Consider the following 18019-nt stretch of genomic DNA (forward strand, 5'->3'; position numbering starts at 1 on the left):
CATTTCCCTCAAACACTGCAGGCTGGTAGTCCCGTTCCCTCATGTATAAAACCATCAGTGTGAGGGGTCGGCAGATCAATACTGACAATTACAGTACTATTCAGAACTGGCTCTGAAGACAACGTTCTGTTGTCAAACCATGTAAGATCGCATTATGGACTTCTTAGAGTGTACTGCCACTGGAGTTGTACCAAAAAGTTTCAAGCTTCATTGATAATGTTGACATTTGAATTTTAAATTAATGTTTCAATGCTGTGCAGCTTTTCTGTTGTTGTTTTTTTTTGAGGGGGGGGTTGCATGTCTATGCCGTTTAAACCTGTTATTTTTCGGCACAGATGCAGATAAAGATCAGGCCACATATTATTAGTATTATACTATTTGTAGAATAAGACTCCAGTGTAGGCTGCGTATTAGTGATTCGATGGTTGACCCACAACCTGCAGGTCGTGCGGGTTTGGGTAAGCTTACTAGAAAATATCATGGGTTTGAGCGGGGAAAATGTGACAAAGCAACAAGTAAATATTGAAAAAAAACGTACAGAAACATTGCGTGCAATAGTCCACCTTCTCTTCTCTCTCTGTCACCCTATATTTCAGCACGCAGCGCTCCTGACAATTATGCTACAATAAGGCATTAAGTTGCCAGTTTGCGGGTTGAGTCGGGTTTGGATGGCTGACTAACACATATTTTTGCGGGTTGGGTGGATCACAACGGGTTTTTTAATCCATTTAAAAAGGAAGACCCAAATTCACATCACGTTTTTATCCAACAAAATATTCTTCTATATTTGTTGGTGTTTAGTCTTTCAAAAACACTGCGGTCAGAAAACAATTTTCAATTTTCCACTTTCATACAAAAGGAGGTTTGCTGCACGCACATATATTAAAGGGGTCTAACAGCACCATAAATTACATTTATATAACCAATATCATATTATATACAATATTATATACCAACGAAGATGAAACTTTTTGTTTTTCTTTAGGGTGATGAGGTCATCAAATTAGATGACTGATGGATCCTCGAATTTTAATTAAATTATATTCGGTTTAGCCCGAACTGCTACTAAAGCTTGCTGGTGCTTCCATATTCTGTGTTAGTCGTTCTAAGATTAGTTGTTTTTTAATGTGTGTGAATGCCTTTCCAAAGCAAGCATATAACTTTGTCTTTATAAATACAGCCTCCATCTCGGCTCTGTTTCTCAAATCTGAAAGAGCCGGGTTCAGGTCTCGGGTACAGGTTTTCTCTCAGTTTGAGCGGAGACCGATTGCGGAGCGACAAATAGGAAACCTGGTAAAGTCGGAGGATCCTGCTCCCACGTACTGCTGCTCTAATTCTATCCAACTTGCCGCGATAATGAGACTAAAAGTGGTGCAGTGTGCTCCCAGTACTGGTTGTGAACTTTAAATACATGAGAAATATAATTTGAATGTTTGATATTAGAGGAGAAATTCCTAAAACAATATTCAAAATGATATTCCCTTGTGATGAAATAACACTTTCAAGCTCATAGCTTCTTCACAGCTGACAGCTGTGAGGAAAGTATTAATACTGGTGATGTAGATGTGGGGTTGACACTTGATTGGATACAGTAGCACAGTTCAGATGGGACCAGGCGTAATACAGGTGTCATGCTTGTGATGATATGAGGTTAGAATGGGTGTCGGCCTCTGCTAGAGTGGTTTGGTTGAAGAAAGATCTTCGTCATTCAGCATTACGTTGTCCGGACGTCCCGTTAATGTCTGGCACACACAAACACACAAACTGCTGGGTTTGACCTTGTTGCTGTGTGCCTGTTTATGCAAGTATGTCCAAACATTTGTGTGTCTTCGTGTATATGAGAATGTCCGTGTGTTCTGCGTAAGGATCAGGTGTGTTCTTATCACATTGCTGCTGGGTGGAAACTTCATCACGTCACCTCCTTCATGTTTGAACGCCAGATAAACAATTAAGTGGTTTCTCTGAGTCTGTTTTCTTTGACAAAGCTTGCTTTTTTTTTTTTTTTATGATAATCGGATTGTTGATCATTAACATGGCCAACAATCAATTACCTAACAATGGAATCCAACACGGACACGTGGATGCGCAGAGATAAAAGTGATATTGACCTTTTTATCTGACACCAGGTAAATTACTCCCATAATGTTGGAGAATGTTTAAGAACTAGAAAGCTGGTTGAGCAGAAGACAGCCACTTCCTGTTGCAATTTCTGGAGATACAAAGTTTTCCCCCCAAGGAGTAACGGTATACAACTTCTTTATGTGACTGCTGATGTCCGTGTAGAAGTATATCCTGCATCACTATATGGTTGTGTGTGTGTGTCATGGTATCTGAAGCTGCAGTTCCTCCTCCTCCTCGTCCATGTCGCTGGTCGGAGCGTCCTGGTTTTCCGGACTGAACCGAGCCGATCGCATCTTCCCAAACAGACCGGGACTCTGCTGCTGCCGCCGCAGTCTGAGAGAGAGAAGAGAGAGAGAAAGCAAGAGAGAGAGAGAGGTGTTAAAATAGCATTACAATGATGAAGAATATGACAGTATTGCCTATCATTTTTATATTAGACACACTGTGTCTGTGTGTGGGTCTGTGTGTGGGTGAATGTACACAACAACTACATGTGCATGAACAGCAAGAGAAAGGAAAGCCAAATACGAAATAGCTTCAAGATGTAACGAGAGTAAAGAGTGACACGCATCAGGGGGCGAATGAAGTGTCGCAGGTCGGCGGTTCTGGATACACCACTGTTCTGTTTACCCAGCGTAGACGCAGAGCAACTCCCTAGAAGAGCAGTAACTTCATCACATTCGTCTCCGAGTCGAAACATCCCCATTAACTGTACTTCCAGATGCCCCAGCCCTGAACTCACACTTCAACAGGTGTAGAAACACCTGCAGTTCGCGGCTGTCAGAGCCGGACCGGGGAAATTATTCAGGTGGGGTCTCTAACCTCAACCAAGGCCAATCTCCACACATTCACAACAGATCACGTGCAGGACTTAAACCGTATTTTGTTCTGTGTCTTGTTAATACCAGGGACATATCTTTAACTTTTACTGCACATAGAAACTGCTTCAGAAAACATCCAAAAAATGTTTCCAGATAATTGCACCTCTATAATTAAAGCTACAGGTATAAATATTCCTTTATAGTTCTGTTAGTGTTTCTAAGTAATTTCTTCAGAGCTCTGACTGGACTTGTGTCGATCACCATGAAGCTGTGGTAGCTCTGAGTAACTGGAGCTACAACATGTTCTTTGTGGGAGTTTGTTTGTGAAGTTTGGGAGTTATAGACGGATAAACACTGATTACATTGTGAAGCGCGTTTATGCTTTTTGTCATCTGTCATCATCATCAAAACAAACTGGAGAGTGCGTCCCAGTGGTTTTCTGATTGCCCATTGATCCTCAGTACTTGGACAGTGCTTGTGCCCAGGGAAAAAAACAAAAAAACATTCACTTGTGAAACTTGAATTCCATTCACCTCACCGTTTCATTCACCCCTATACCTTGACGCACTCAAGGCGTGTTACGGTCATCAATTTATACGCCTATATGCGTTGCCTTTGAAGGCCTTTACACACCAGAGGCGTGATGAATAAACAACATGAAAATGCGAAATGCCGAAAATATTTATACCAGCAACAATGTAAAGCACTTGTTAAATAAATAAAAGACTGAAATAGATTCACGCAGACATAGGACCAATTACCAGGATCCTATTGGACCCAGAGCAGCGTCTGGCAGTCTCTCTGAGGTAAAATCTTGTACAGCCAGAGCTGCGATAACTACTTTGTCAATTTCCTTTTTACCAAAATGCTTGTAGTGAATCTGCCTCTGGTAAACAGTTACGCAGTGTATATGTCGAGGGCTTTAATTGTGAAGGGTAAGAACAGAAGGAGTGGATCTGGTCTGCGCTGCCTTTCTCAAGGTTGAAAGGAGTGATAAAGTTTGCCTTCCTGGTTCGCACTACGGAGCCTCCGTGTTCTTGTAATTTTAAATATGTCCCGTTCCACACAACATGATTGGTTGATGCCGTTATTTGCTATGCAAAAGCTCAGAATAATCGGCCTCGTTCCCAAAACAATTCTGAGGCTTTTCTACTGTGTAATATTAACTTTCGGTGTGAACGCACTCGTTAGAAAAAAAATGCATATTGACATGCAAATTAAATCGCACAAAAAATGAAAATAAACCCTGTGTGTAACGGCCTTGTTAGCAGCTCTGTAAGGCTGCACATAGCCATAGCAAACACTAGCGTCCGCATAAACTACAGTCTTGGAACCAATGATGCCACCAGATTTAAAGTCATTAGGATTCCGCCTCTGGGGACCATGAACAGTTTTTAAATTTCATGGCAACCTTAACATATTTGCTGAAATTTTTCGGTTTGATCAACCGACCAACCGTCCAACCTGCATTGCCATCCCCTAGAGCCCCACTGTTATCAAGTAATACCAGAGTTATGGCAGGCTTCCACTCGAATAGCTTAGAGGGGTACAATGCATTGGTACAAGGGTATGAAAATCAGTACTGAATCTAGTTCAGCATTAGAGGTTAACATCATATAAATACATGGAGAATACACTTTACCGACTGACTAAAGCTAAAGTAACTGACATCTTTCATTTCTCTGGGTCTGTTTGTGCTGAGGACAAACTGAAAACACCAGGCAATATGTGATCTACATGCCAGAGTTGATTTCAATGAGCCACAAAATGAAAAAATAAAAGATTTAATTTCATCCTGAGCTGTGTGCATTTCCAATTGATTTAAAAAAGGCAATGACTATTGATTGTTTTCCAAGATGCAAGCTGGGTCTATTATGAAACAGACCCTGAAGATAGATTTGGCCACACTTGATTCTTCCCAGGGTCAATTTTTTTTGTCTTGCTATCCTCGTTTTCCCCGAACGCACGAATCGTCAGGATGGTTTGAGGCAAGCCAAGGCAGAGTCAATTCAAATCCTCTTATGCATTTCAGTTGGCGTCTTCCCTGATCCAAGACTGTTTGAACGCTCTCTGAAGATGCTAATGTATCCCAACTCATTCTTAACCTCGTCTTGACAAGATTCCCTTTCATGACCTTACCTTAACCACAGATAGAGTGGTCCCTGGAAAACAACTGGTCTGATTTATTTAAGTTCATAACTTTGCACAAATGGAGATGAAGCTCTAAGAAATAAAGAGAGTGGAAACTGTGTGAAGAGGAGCTAACTGAAGGGTATTGTTGTTTAGGTATTCTGGCTGTCTGTTGCTGCCTCAGAGGAAAGCTTTAATTACTGGTGGACTCAGGGGTGAAGGGACCGCCCCCTCGGTGCCCCCATGATCGAAAAGAATAAAATAAATGAAGCAAAAGTGCCCTCTTGGATGGCCCAGTGGTGGATGAAAAACATAAAGTGCCCTCCAGGGCGCCCTTGCAGCGGAGAATCGTGCCCTCGGAGGCCAACTCTGGCCTGCTGCCTGTTTCTAAATAGCCTGTGGTGAATTTACAAAAATAAACTGGAACATGGCTTCAACATATTTCTTATATGTAAATTGCACATGCTAGTTAAAACACTAGTAGTTGACGAGTCTAAATTTAGTGAGATTATCTCTGTCTTGACCTCTTGGCACAGAAGCCAATATTTCACCGTTTCTGCCCGTTCTGTTTGTTGCGTCTTCACATTAGACTTACAGATTTACATCTTACATTTGCATCGCAGTCTTTGATGTGGGCCCAAAGGCCATGGACTAAAACAAATATGGGAATTAAAGGAAATCGGCCTGTTTTAGCTTTACTTATTCAGAGATTTCCACGTAACATAATGTTATTATAAGTCTGCACTCAGGCCATGCTCTGTGTTAGAGTTTTAAAGTATTGAATCAATTTGAATTACACTTGAGTTAGATTGTTTACAATGTGTGGGACACTACATCAGTGAAAGCCTAAGAAACCCTTGACAGGACTGAATAACCACCAGAAACACGATCAGCTGTCTAGGAACGCCTAAACCGTCACAGCATCCACTGGGAGAGAGGTCAAAGGCCATCCACCAGGAGACAGTGGACGGGTTCATCTCTTCATTCATTTCTTTTTACTGTTTCCTCCAACCCCAATATTTCCTCTCCCACAGCACCTTTTGATCTTCTCACCTTCTTCCCCTCATAATCTCCTCCCTCCTTTTCTCTCTCTCTCTCTCTCTCTCTCCCCCCTCTCTCTTTCTACTGTTGTCCGACATTTGTCGGTCAGCGGGCCAGGGTCAGGGTCATAGCAACTGGTAGATAAACCATTGTAACATTTGGACCACAATAACAGCCCAGCCACTAAAAGCTTTTCTATTGAGCCTACAAACACTTAGCTAAGCGACGGACACGAATGACTATCAATCTATAGAGAAAGACGGGAGGAAAGAGAGAGAGACAGAGAGTCAGGGGGGGAAGAAAGAGACAGAGATGCCCGCCAACCATTTGTTTCAAGCTGTGTTGTGGTCACTCTGTCAATGAGCAATGAGGAGGATCGATGGCTTTTTCAAAAAAAAAAAAAAAAAACACCTGCAAAGAGCGACAGTGTGGCCGCGATGCACCAGATTATTTTCCACTGATGGAAAGTCGAGCCACTGCTGATTGGAACGCAGTGTGTGTGTGTGTGTGTGTGTGTGTGTGTGTGTGTGTGTGTGTGTGTGTGTGGACTTTGCGGTTGCCAAACAGTTTTAGTGCTCCCACAAGGGGCAGCTGTGTCTCTCCGGTAGGGCTCAGTCATGGCAGCATTTAAAATGGTGTGATGGTCATTTCAGTAGAATCGCCCGTAATCAGTGGATGCGAAAAATAAAAACTTGAAGGGTCATACTTTACCGTGGGAAATCATATCGGTGTTTAACAAATTCCATTTGCCGAACTCCATATGGTTGAAAGCCCAGGGAAAAGCTACTTTTGGAATATTTTATCACCGATACTGAAATACAAGAGACCGTTTACAGAAGAATGGCCAAAGTCGATGCAGCGGTTGCCGAGGTATCCTTATGGTCCCCAGTACAGTTCAAGCTGCAGGGCACTGGATCCTACAGTTCACATGATGCAACTCAAACTGTCATGAGACCCTCCTGCCTGGTAAACTACCACAACTCTCAAGACTCCACGCCCAATGTTAACAACACAGGCTTTCACATTAAAACTCGGAGATGACCCTGAAACCCAATAGTTCCAATGGCTCGCGCCACACTGCTGCGGCTTTTCGTCACAGCGAATACCCAAGCTTTGCTCCAGGGGCCTTTATTCTCTTCTGGCACAGGCCTAAGTCTGGTCTCACTGCAACAACATTTAATTTCACAATTCATTTAGCCTCACAGTGAGCCTGGCAGCTGCAAAGAGGTTGTCAGCTTCACATCTTACACACACACACACACACACAAACATCTCAACATGAGCAGCGGCGCTCTTTTCAGACACGGTCATCCCTACAAAACCCCACGCCGAAAGTTCCTGCACTTTCTGAAAGTACTACCCCAGACTAGGGCCTGTTTGGGAGGCAAATGTCCCTGGAACTTAATTTAGACCCAGGTCCCTACGGTCCTTGCGGCCCCTCACAAGGTTCCTAGTCCCTGGGGAAAGTTCCTTCAAGCGAAAAGGGGCTTAGGATACACACACACTAAATGACACCGCACGTACAGTACAGGCTGTCACACACACACACACACACACTTTCCCGTGTATGCTAACATGTGTCAGTGGCACATGGTGTAAAACACGCTGACAGGACAAGGTGACGTAGTCAGCACAGAGCCATCCATCAATATGAAGCGAACACACACACACACACACACACCTAGTCGAGCAGTCTCTTAAATTACACCCTCCACAAGAACACACTCACATTTGTGTCAGTTCCTGTAGCCGTTACCATGCCGACAGGTCCGTCAAGTCTCCACAGAGCAAAGCAACGCAACAGAGCTCTCTGTTACCAGGGTAACCTGCGACTGGGAGCGCTGCGATTGGCTGTCGGGGGGTACGGTAGCGACGACGTGGAGAAATGGAGAGAATGCAGAGAGAGAGGCAGAGAGCAAAGAGCTGAGGACTCTGCAAAGCTGATAGAGTGGGAGAGCTAAACTGAACACACACTCGCACACACACACACACACACACACACACACACACACACACACACAAGGATCTGACGAAGCTAATCTCTGAATAGTAAGAGAAGTGAGTGCTGAGGCTCACAGTGAGCCTGGCAGCTACGAGTAGGCCGTCAGCATCACGTCACACACACACACACACACACACGCACACACACACACACACAGACACACACACCTGAACATGGTGTGTTTTGAGTAAGTGCCTTCATGGTTGTCTGGGTGAGTTTGGGAGTGCGAGTGCTGCTGCTAAACACGGCACCACTCATGCTGACAGAACAAAAATTCCATTTAGGCATAAGCCTTCTCTAAGATATTCCAATGTCTTTGTGGATTTCGATAACAACATACTAGTGTAGAATATTTTGTGGCGATAGAAACCTAGAGTGAAGAATATATCTGCTTTTTTAAGGTATTAAAAGGAAAAATACCAAAAATACAGAAGTTGAAAGGCTACTTAACCTAACTCAAGTAAGCCAGAAACGTTAGCTAGCCAGTCTTACCTTGTTGACAGTCCTGCTGATCTAATTGCTAACTACTCGAGACAACAAGTATGCACTTTAATACCAGGTGTAAATAAAGACCCGTGGGTCGGATGCCATCATCCAGATACACATCACATTTTTACACCAGGTGTAAATGGGGCCTAATTGTCTCAGAATTCCACTTGCTGCACACCTCCTTGTCTGGTTTTTGTATTTAAAACAGACCGTGTTGAAACCAGCCCAGCATGTGTCCATGATGTAATACCAACTGTAATATTGCCTGCAATATTAAATGCACAACACGTTACCTTACATGCACATGGATCAGACCTGCTAAACGTACAGCAAATATTCCACTTGGCAGATAACACCTACAGTTTTAATGTGAACTGATGTCTCTGGGACTCACTAGGAGCGATACGGCTTCCATTAGAAGTGGGAGCGATGATTGATATTGTTTGTTTTTTTTACTCATTTGAAAATCACTCAACCGGCTGAGCCAGGCATGTTTGTACCGTGTTTACCTTAGCCTCCGTTACAACCGAGTCGTGCCAACGGACAGCCTCAAGTAGGGATGTGATGCAGGAAGTGACATCACATGTGATACCGAGTGTTACTCTGCTTCAAAGAAGCAACATGTTATGCACAAATTGATCGTCAAAGCCTCACGTGAAGAGATACTTGGCACATTCACCTGAAATCTGTTCTCTGCATTCACTGTGTGTGTGTGTGTGTGTGTGTGTGTGTGTGTGTGTGTGTGTGTGTGTGTGTGTGTGTGTGTGTGTGTGTGTGTGTGTGTGTGTGTGTGTGTGTGTGTGTGTGTGTGTGTGCGCGTGCGTGCGTGCGTGCGTGCGTGCGTGTGTTTATCTTACCTTGACTGTAAGTGTTCCAATTGTACCTGCAGGTTCTCAGTCTGCTCCACCTGCTCATCCAGAGACCTCTGCAGCTTCCTGGTCTGGTTATGGGACTCATCCAACTGGATACACAGTAACACGCTTATTTGTAATAGGCAATCTCATAAGTCTCACCAAATTATTAATTGAGGTTGATGGCTTTTGGGTCGTCGGAAGGGTAACACACACCTGATATTTATACCATGTCTGTAATCTCTGAGGAAGTAGCATCACTCTACATATGAAACTATAAGGAATACATGTTTGTTATTACTGAAGATTAATATGTAGTTTGCTAACTGGCTTAGCTTGATCTGCCAGCGGGTACCCCATCCTGATACAGTTAGCAAAGCTAGCTGATCCAAAAGGGCTACTTCCTGTTTACTGCCTGTCAGAATCACAAGAGACCTGTTTTTTGTCTTTAGTTGTGCAGCTGTTGGTTGGTTTGTTGGAATGATTGGTAGAGATTTGGATTGGTGGAATAGTCAAGGGCAATGACGGTCTCTTTTGAAACTACGAATACATGCACAGGCGTGGTCCTACCTCGTCCTCTGCCTGTCCCAACTCCTTCTTGAGCTCCTCCACCCTCAGTCGCAGCTTCTTGACCTCGGCCTCGTGGCTTTCCACCCGCCGGTTGGCGTGGGCGAGCTCCACCGTCTTCTCCTGGAACTGCTTCTTCAGCTTAGCTTGAACATGGCGAAGGTCGGCGAGCTCCTGAGGACGGAGCAGACAGACGGGTTTAGGGACTCATGTTTCCGAGGCAGAGCTGGATTCTGGTCAACCGGCTCTTCTGTCTCATTTACTACTGAGAAATATATTAATCGGTTAATTGTTTAAGGAAAAGTACCAAACATTTACTGATCTGACACTCTGCAGTTTGTTTCACTGGGACTTATAGTCAAGATAACTAAGACCAACGTGAGGACCTGAGGTTGCTTTGTAGTTTGAGGTGTGGACTACAAGTCCTTGTCATAGACATATCCCCCTTTTCTCTCGAAAATACCAAATTACTAAATCTTCTCAGTAAAGCAAATAACTGGATTAAATTACTCTTAAAATTTGGAATTATAACTGCAATATGTACTGAGTGGGACATTTTACAGTTGCAAAATACATGTGTCAGTGCTCTCTGGTCAGAAGAAATAATGGGGTCAACTGCCTCAAACACAGTGTGGCATTTCTGTGCTTGAAAATAAATAATATGAACTGAAATCTGCCCATAACATATGGCGATGTATTAGTCAGGCTACACTAAATACTCCAAACATCTTATAGTCCAATATGAATTCAATCATTGTGTTTGTATCCAGTGAAATCAAAAAGGGTAACTCCCACCAAACTTCCCATTCAGCATCTTCAGATTTTCAACAATAATTGCATCTGCTGCCAGCTAAAAGCATCTTGTGCAGGTGGTACACTGGCTTTTTAGGGCCAATAAACACCAAATAGTCTCGTAGACAAATTTGTGCATTAGGGTACTTCACGTAATGCAAGAGAAACGAGGCTGTAGTCAGTGAGGACGGAAGCACTTTGGCAAAGCCAGTTGTGGTGTTGTACAGGACAGAGAGTGGAGCTAGGAACGGCCCTTTATCTCCAGCCAAGTAAACCGCCACCAGTATAACAGCATCCAAGATGCACTGATGAGAGACACGCGCGGGTGTAATGGCCTCTAAACATTTGATCGCGTTCCAAACCGCAGTTTTTTCCCCTTCTATTTATCGGGCTGTAGTTCTAGGTAGTCGTGGTTGTGGTTGAGTTTGAGCCAAGAAAAAAAAAGCTCGACTCCACAGGTTTCTTTAGTTTTAGGGAAGGTCTGCACTTGCGAAGCTAATGGCCTCATCAATAATGGACCGTTGTCACTCACTGCACTTCCATGTACTTTGATGCCGTTGATTCGGCCTCCCTCTCGGCTGTCCGAAGCCTTGACGGCTCCCCAGACGGAGACGCTTCCAAGAAAGCCTTTTCCCCGTTTGTGCAACAATACGATGGAGAGAAATGAGATATCTCCAGGAACAATAAAACCCAGAGCCGGGACCAAGGAGTGGGAAGTGCCCTTCACTTATTTATTTATTTATCGCTATCTGTATTTGATCCATTTGAGCCACCCTTTATCTTTATTATCTGTTAAATATTTGATGCTTCTAGCCATCAACACGGAATGAGCTTTAACTTCTCGAGGTTTTTTTTTTTTTGTTGAATGCCTGAATGCCACAAAAATACTGTAACCCCAGAGCCAGATCAAACAAAGAGAGCGGCGGGGTGATGCGGAGGGGAATAATTAAAGGAGGGGGTGAGGGAATGAGGAGACAGATGAGGAGAAGGAGGGGGAGGTAGTAATTGGAAGGGTGGTATTTTATAGGATAATAAAAGGTAAGCATGAGAACAAAGACGAGAGACAGAGAGAGCAGCCTGCACGTGAGATTACATGACATGTTGTGCTTTGGTCAACTGGAGAAAGACGAGCTATGCGTAAAAAGGATAAGTCTGCCATTATTCTATATTTCTGTTTTTGTCAAAAAAAAAGCATGTTTCAATCGGTCTCTCTCTACTTTCTGAAAAAGGCTCATTTATTTCCTTAAAAACAGCAGTTCACAGTAGTTTTTCTTATCAAACGTTACTCAAGCAGGAGGAAGTAGTGCTCGTATTGGGGACTATTTTCAGCAGTGGATTAATACACATTTGGAACTGTCCCAGGTTCCCTTTTCTTTTAAAGGAATAGTTCATCGTTTAAGGGAATAAACCTAATTATTATTCTATCCTATACCCCGACATTGAAATAATCATCAGCTGTTTGGTTACTTATTGGCTGACTGAAAGTAAATCACTTCTGATAATCTGAGTCGTTTGTGTCATCCATCGAGTAGAAACGGCAACCATTCACTGGGTCCCCTATATTAGTCTGTGGCTGACAATATTGGAATAAAATCATTAAATAAAATGGATATTTACCTTTTCCATTTGTGTGTGCATAATGTATGACAGCAATTACAATTCAACTTTTAAAATCCAATGAAAATGTTGAAAGTCTTTTTTACATTCATTTCAATTTTTCTTTTAACAATAATTATGCTTTCGTATTGTGAGTAGTAGTGTTCATGGCATTACAAGGGAAAGAATCGTGCGAGTCCCCTGGACGTGTCGATAATAAGTTAACTGCCATGTTTTGGATTGTAATGCGTCAGCGCCGGGTTCAGTCTGTCTCTTGCAGAGTGATAGTTATACATGCATACAAAAATTACTTTCATCTCGAAGGCATCGTGGGGAAGATCTCTGTTCGTCCTGAACACATTTTCTATGGGGACGACTTTAGTACGTACAGTACCTCAACATTTTTCAGAATTTTGGCATCGACTTGGTACCGAAGCATCGGTTCTCGTGACATCCCTAGTTTCAACTATTTGTTTTTTGCCCCGTCTTCTTCCTATATTTTTCTGGGTCGCTTCACCAGTTTCCCTACAAGTCTGTTTAAGACTCTCCTCTTTTGGTCAACAGGACATCCCAAAATATCCACGCTCCTGAGAAATAGGACACCTAGAAAAAAGGCTGCTGGTTAGAAAACAAATTTAAAAAACAAATTAAAAAAATTAGAGTAAATATTAGACATCATACAGATATCTGAGCCATTTTTTTCCCACAGCACCAAAAGGTATAAATATGCGCTGTGATCCGTCGGACAAAAGGCCTGGTGAAATGAGATGAAGCAGGATTTCTACTTTCGGGCCAGGAACCTCTATATTCCTCGCTGTTTCATCATTTCAAGACCATCTAATGAATGTCTGAGAGGGCAGGGGAGGAAGTGGGGGGTGGGGGTTGACGGATGAATGGGAGGAGGGCGAGAGGCTGGGAGTCCCTGACTCTATTAAACATGAGGGATTACTGAATGATCTATGAGCATGAATATGTGCCTCCATGCCTCTGTACATACGTGTGTGTGTGTGCGTGTGTGTGTGTGTGCGTGTGTGTGTGTGTGCGGACGCTTATACTCTATTATGGGTTTATGTATATTGTGCCAAATCTGTGTCTGTATGCTCACACACAAAAGCACAATTATGTGTGCGTTACTGTACGTGTGTGTGTGTGCGTGTGTGTGTGTGTGTGTGTTACGCCACACTGCCTGTTAAATGTTTCTCCTTGACTGGAGAGACCCTGAAGTCTGCTGCTACATCTGTTCCACTAAAACAAAAAGACACACAAATACAAACACAGGCTTATGCCCGGAAATATAATCTACACATTCATCTATTCGATCAAAAAAAAAAGGTATTTGATGTGAGAAAAATAAAAATGAAAAACAGAATCAGATGTGGAAATAACTGATGTACATAACTGCAGCTCATTAGGAACACACTTGCATATTCCTGCATACACACACATAGAATCTCCCTTCCCCCCTCTGCCATACTGAATTTAGCATTTATTTATCTCTTACACACACACACACACACACACACACACACACACACACACACACGGCAAATAGCACAATTGGGTTTATAGCCAGGGCTGGCCCGGAGCAATACAGTGGGGGAGGGACTTATGGGCACTGCACCGACCTAATTGGCCGGAACAGTTCAGCTCAATAAAAGAGGAGGAAGACAATGACAGGAGATGTAGATAAGACACAACGGAGGACAGAAATATTAAAGGTCAGATTGATAGAAGCGTGAATAAACATGAATATGGAAACGGACATGAAAGTATACATAGTATATGATCGTATAGTAAACTAGAGTTTGTGGTCATGTGTGCATATACAACGTGTAACAATTAACGTGTTGTGTAGCATCTGTAAACGAATATTTGAGTCAGCATTTAGTTCCTATGACAGCCAGTATGAATCCGCATGAGGAGATCTTTATTCATCTCTGCATATCCATGTTTTCTGATCAAATAAAAAGCTAAATTCATTTCAAAATCCCGATGATCACTTTAACACGTGTGTGTCACAACCTCATATAAAACCCATATGAGGTGGTGCTCATTCCATATCAATGAGCAAACCCAAAATATAACAGAATTTAATTTACAGCACCTCTCACCTACGTCCTAACAGCCCCTCCCAGCTAACAGGACATAATGAGGCACACCTGTTTGCACTTTTCCTTGATTGAGCTGCTGAGCAGCTGATCTACTACAACATCCAGGCAGAGCATCCGTCCATCCGTTATCTGTAACCGCTGACCCTCTTCAGGGTCGCGGTGGAGCCGATTCCCAGCTGACATTGGGCGAAGGCAGGGTACAGCCTGGAAATGTCGCCGGGCTGTGACACGGGCCGACACATAGGGACAGACTACCTACCGTTCACGGACTGTGGGAGGAAGCCGGAGAACTTGGAGAAAAAAAAACACGCCGACACGTGGAGAACATGCAAACGCCACACAAACCGGCCAGGGCCAGCCTGGGATCCACATCACTGAATGGAGTTCGGCCATGCTGGTTCCTTCTGCCTCCATCAGCCCCTCTCCCAGTTTCTTTTTTCTCTCTCTTTCTCTATTCCTCTCTTCATCTCCCATTCTCTCCTGTTTGATCCTCATCTTCTTCGCTGTACTCATCCTCCAACCTCTGAAGGTGTGTTCACACAAAACTTCAAAATTATTTCGCGAGCGTTTGGTGTGAACACATCTTGATGTGACTTAATTCACCCCGCTGCGTTTCTGCTCAAACTTAATGGTTGGAATAATTACTCTCTCTCTCTCCATTTGAAAGGTTATAATTGAGTGTGTCAGTGTGTGTGTGTGTGTGTGTGTGTGTGTGTGTGTGTGTGTGTGTGTGTGTGTGTGTGTGTTGCTTCATAAATAACCCTGGTAATGGAGGCCATTACGTTGACCAACACTTACACACACATCTGCCGGTGCTCGGCCGTGCCACCCAGCCCGCTGCTGAAAGCGTCATTTAAGAAGACTTGAGCTGCTGCAATCCCCCGGAAAACACGACAAGTTGACCTCAGGTCAAGGCAGCGCTCATCGCTGGACAAAACAACTCCACAGCCACCGTGGGTTATCATTTAGCATGAGGTACACCTGCTTTTCAAGCAGCAGAAATGTCTCCATACCTCAGAAGACTGAAGACTGACTGTCTTCATCCTGCCAGAGAGGTGCATGTTGGGTAAACGACCCCACCTGCTGGCCATACATTTCAAATGTTGTTCTAGTGCCTGATGTGTATTAAAAGATGCCACATCAATAAACTTGCCTTGCCTTTGAATGACTAACAGTCAGCATCTCGTATATGATTCTGTGAAACGTGATACCAAATGTGTAAACAGGCTAAATTACGCCCAAAAGGCCTGACCTATGGACAATTTCGCTCTGCATTTTTATAGATGTGACGTTACACAAACACAAACAAAAAACACTGCCTATTCTATTCTATTATATTATATTCTTTTGGAGTCTATTAACTCCAATGGGAAAAGTGACAACACAGATTATATCCGATTCTCTTGCTCCATAGTCGACCAATGGAAATATTGCTCCCATTTTTCACAAGCCACAAATCTTCCCAACATTGAAAACTGAAATGGCTTTTTTTCAAACAGAAATCAGGAGAAATGCACTTTGTTCCAGACCTGTACTCTGTCTCAGCAACACACTCTTAATCGTTCCATCTGTGTCTCATCAGATAATGATGAGATCAAATCCTATGAGAAGGAACTAAAAAAGCATTTTTGTCCAAAGACGAGGACTTTTAGACTAAATCTAAAATAAATTACAAAATTAACACTGATATCCCCTGAAAATATTTTCATGCCACACGATATCGGGTGTGTGTGTGTTGTGTGCTTTCGCCTTAGCGACACAAAGGGGACCCCAATGTCATATATCAGTCAGGAGTTGATGAGCTCACACACACACACACCCTCACATATACACACATTTCATCTATCACCAGCCTATACGATTGGTCAAACACTGTCCACACAAAATATCAATTTCTGCACTCTCACCCCCTATTACTGTGTTTGTGCGTGTGTATTTGTGTGCGTGCACGACAGTGCATTGCAGCTTGACAGTGAACATCAATCTGTGCGGTGGTAGTGATGCCCAAAGCCCTGGCTGAAGATGATTCTACTATCAATCAACCTGTGTGTGTGTGCGCGTGCGTGTGTGAGAGTGTGTTTGTGTATGTGTGTGTGTCCAGTGTCTTAATCGCTTGCCCTGTTTCTCCTTCTCTGTCCGGATCAATACCATGGTTTCAGCACTAGACACAAAACACAATCAATCTCTCTTTTCTCAAGCACGCACGCATGCACACACACACACACGCACACACACACACACACACACACACACACACACACACACACGTGTTTCAAGCAAGCAACAGGGCACAATCTCCTTGCATGTAAAGAGATATCATCAGTGCGTATGTAATGGTGTAGGTTTATTACAACTGCAATGTTGTGGAATTTTCCTTCAACAGCTGAACAGTTCCAAGACCTACCGAGCACTGGGACATCGATAAAAAGAAGGATTGTCCTGCCCACCTTGTTCTTCTCAAACAGCTCGGTCTGGATGGCCTTCAGGTCGGTGTCGAGCGCCGAGGCGGCCTGCCGGCGCTTCTTGGCCAGCTGCTCCTCCAGGTCTTCGGCCTGAGCTCTCAGCTTCTTGTTGTCCCTCTCCAGGGCCAGTTTCTCCGTCTCCAAGCGCTCCCTGCGCCCCCACTCTGCGGCGTTCTCCACCTGCAGCCTCTCCATCTGACGGAGAGACACAAGCTACTGTTTACACAGGGATTCCACAAGGCTGCCGTAAAGAAGATCCGACCACTACGCTGGAGTTGCTGCCACGGTGTGCGCCTTGAGATGGTTTAAGCTTTCCCTCCGTGCTGCTGTTCACTCCTCCTCCCTCACACGCCACTTTCTCTGCTCTCCGGTGTTCTCACCTCAGCTCGTAGCTCAGCCAGTTTCTTGTCCATACTGGTCCGGGCTCCCAGTTCGTCCTCCAAGTCTTCAGATATGCGGCCCAGTTCGTCCTGGTGCATGTCCTTCAGCAGGTTCAGCTAGATGGTGTAAGGAAGAGAGAAGGGGGGGTAAGACAGAGCGTCATGGGGTTGGTTTTTTTTTTATCTTGCCCTTTATTGTTAAAGGGTAACTTCGGTATTTATTCAACACCTTCCCCCAAGTGACTAATGGTGACAGCCACTTTTTAAAATCGGTCCGGTATTGAAGGAGAACACTGCAGACGGCAGGTTGCAATGTAATCGCTGGGGGCAGCTCCTCACCGTCAGTGAGCGTTCACTAAAAGTGCTTGTTGACTGTTCAGACTGTTACTATAAGTGTCTGACAACATTATGGAAAAAATCCTACAGAGAAATAAAAACCTTTTTCTTTACCCTTCGCTTCATCCGTTGTTATCGTGTCATGTGACTTGTTGCCGGAGTTGGAGACAGGCGTGCCGGTGTTGTCAGAGTTTGATAAACTCCAGAAACTACAGAAAGCGTAGCTGAGTGTTATCTAAAAGGTTTTCGGTGTCGTGGCAATATATTGACCCGATTTCGACAATGTGGACGTGACGCGAGATTTCAGAACAAGACTTCTC

At 43.8% G+C, this 18019-nt stretch overlaps 1 protein-coding gene across 1 annotated transcript in view; it reads right to left on the reverse strand.

Moving 5' to 3' along the window:
- Positions 1 to 1453: 1453 nt before the first annotated feature.
- The window catches only part of ccdc102a (coiled-coil domain containing 102A), a 56378-nt gene continuing 39812 nt past the window's right edge, over positions 1454 to 18019 (reverse strand). Inside the window, exons 6-10 of the mRNA XM_076077944.1 lie at positions 17364 to 17480; positions 16969 to 17178; positions 10026 to 10196; positions 9462 to 9565; positions 1454 to 2454 (exon numbers count right to left, since the gene is read on the reverse strand). Of these exons, the coding sequence (XP_075934059.1) occupies positions 2322 to 2454; positions 9462 to 9565; positions 10026 to 10196; positions 16969 to 17178; positions 17364 to 17480 (735 nt within the window). The 3' untranslated portion in view covers positions 1454 to 2321. The remainder of the gene's footprint in view (positions 2455 to 9461; positions 9566 to 10025; positions 10197 to 16968; positions 17179 to 17363; positions 17481 to 18019) is intronic.

The sequence above is a fragment of the Anarhichas minor genome, unplaced genomic scaffold (genome assembly GCF_050575085.1).
Source record: "Anarhichas minor isolate MPS153535 unplaced genomic scaffold, ASM5057508v1 ptg000062l, whole genome shotgun sequence".
NCBI lineage: Eukaryota > Metazoa > Chordata > Actinopteri > Perciformes > Anarhichadidae > Anarhichas > Anarhichas minor.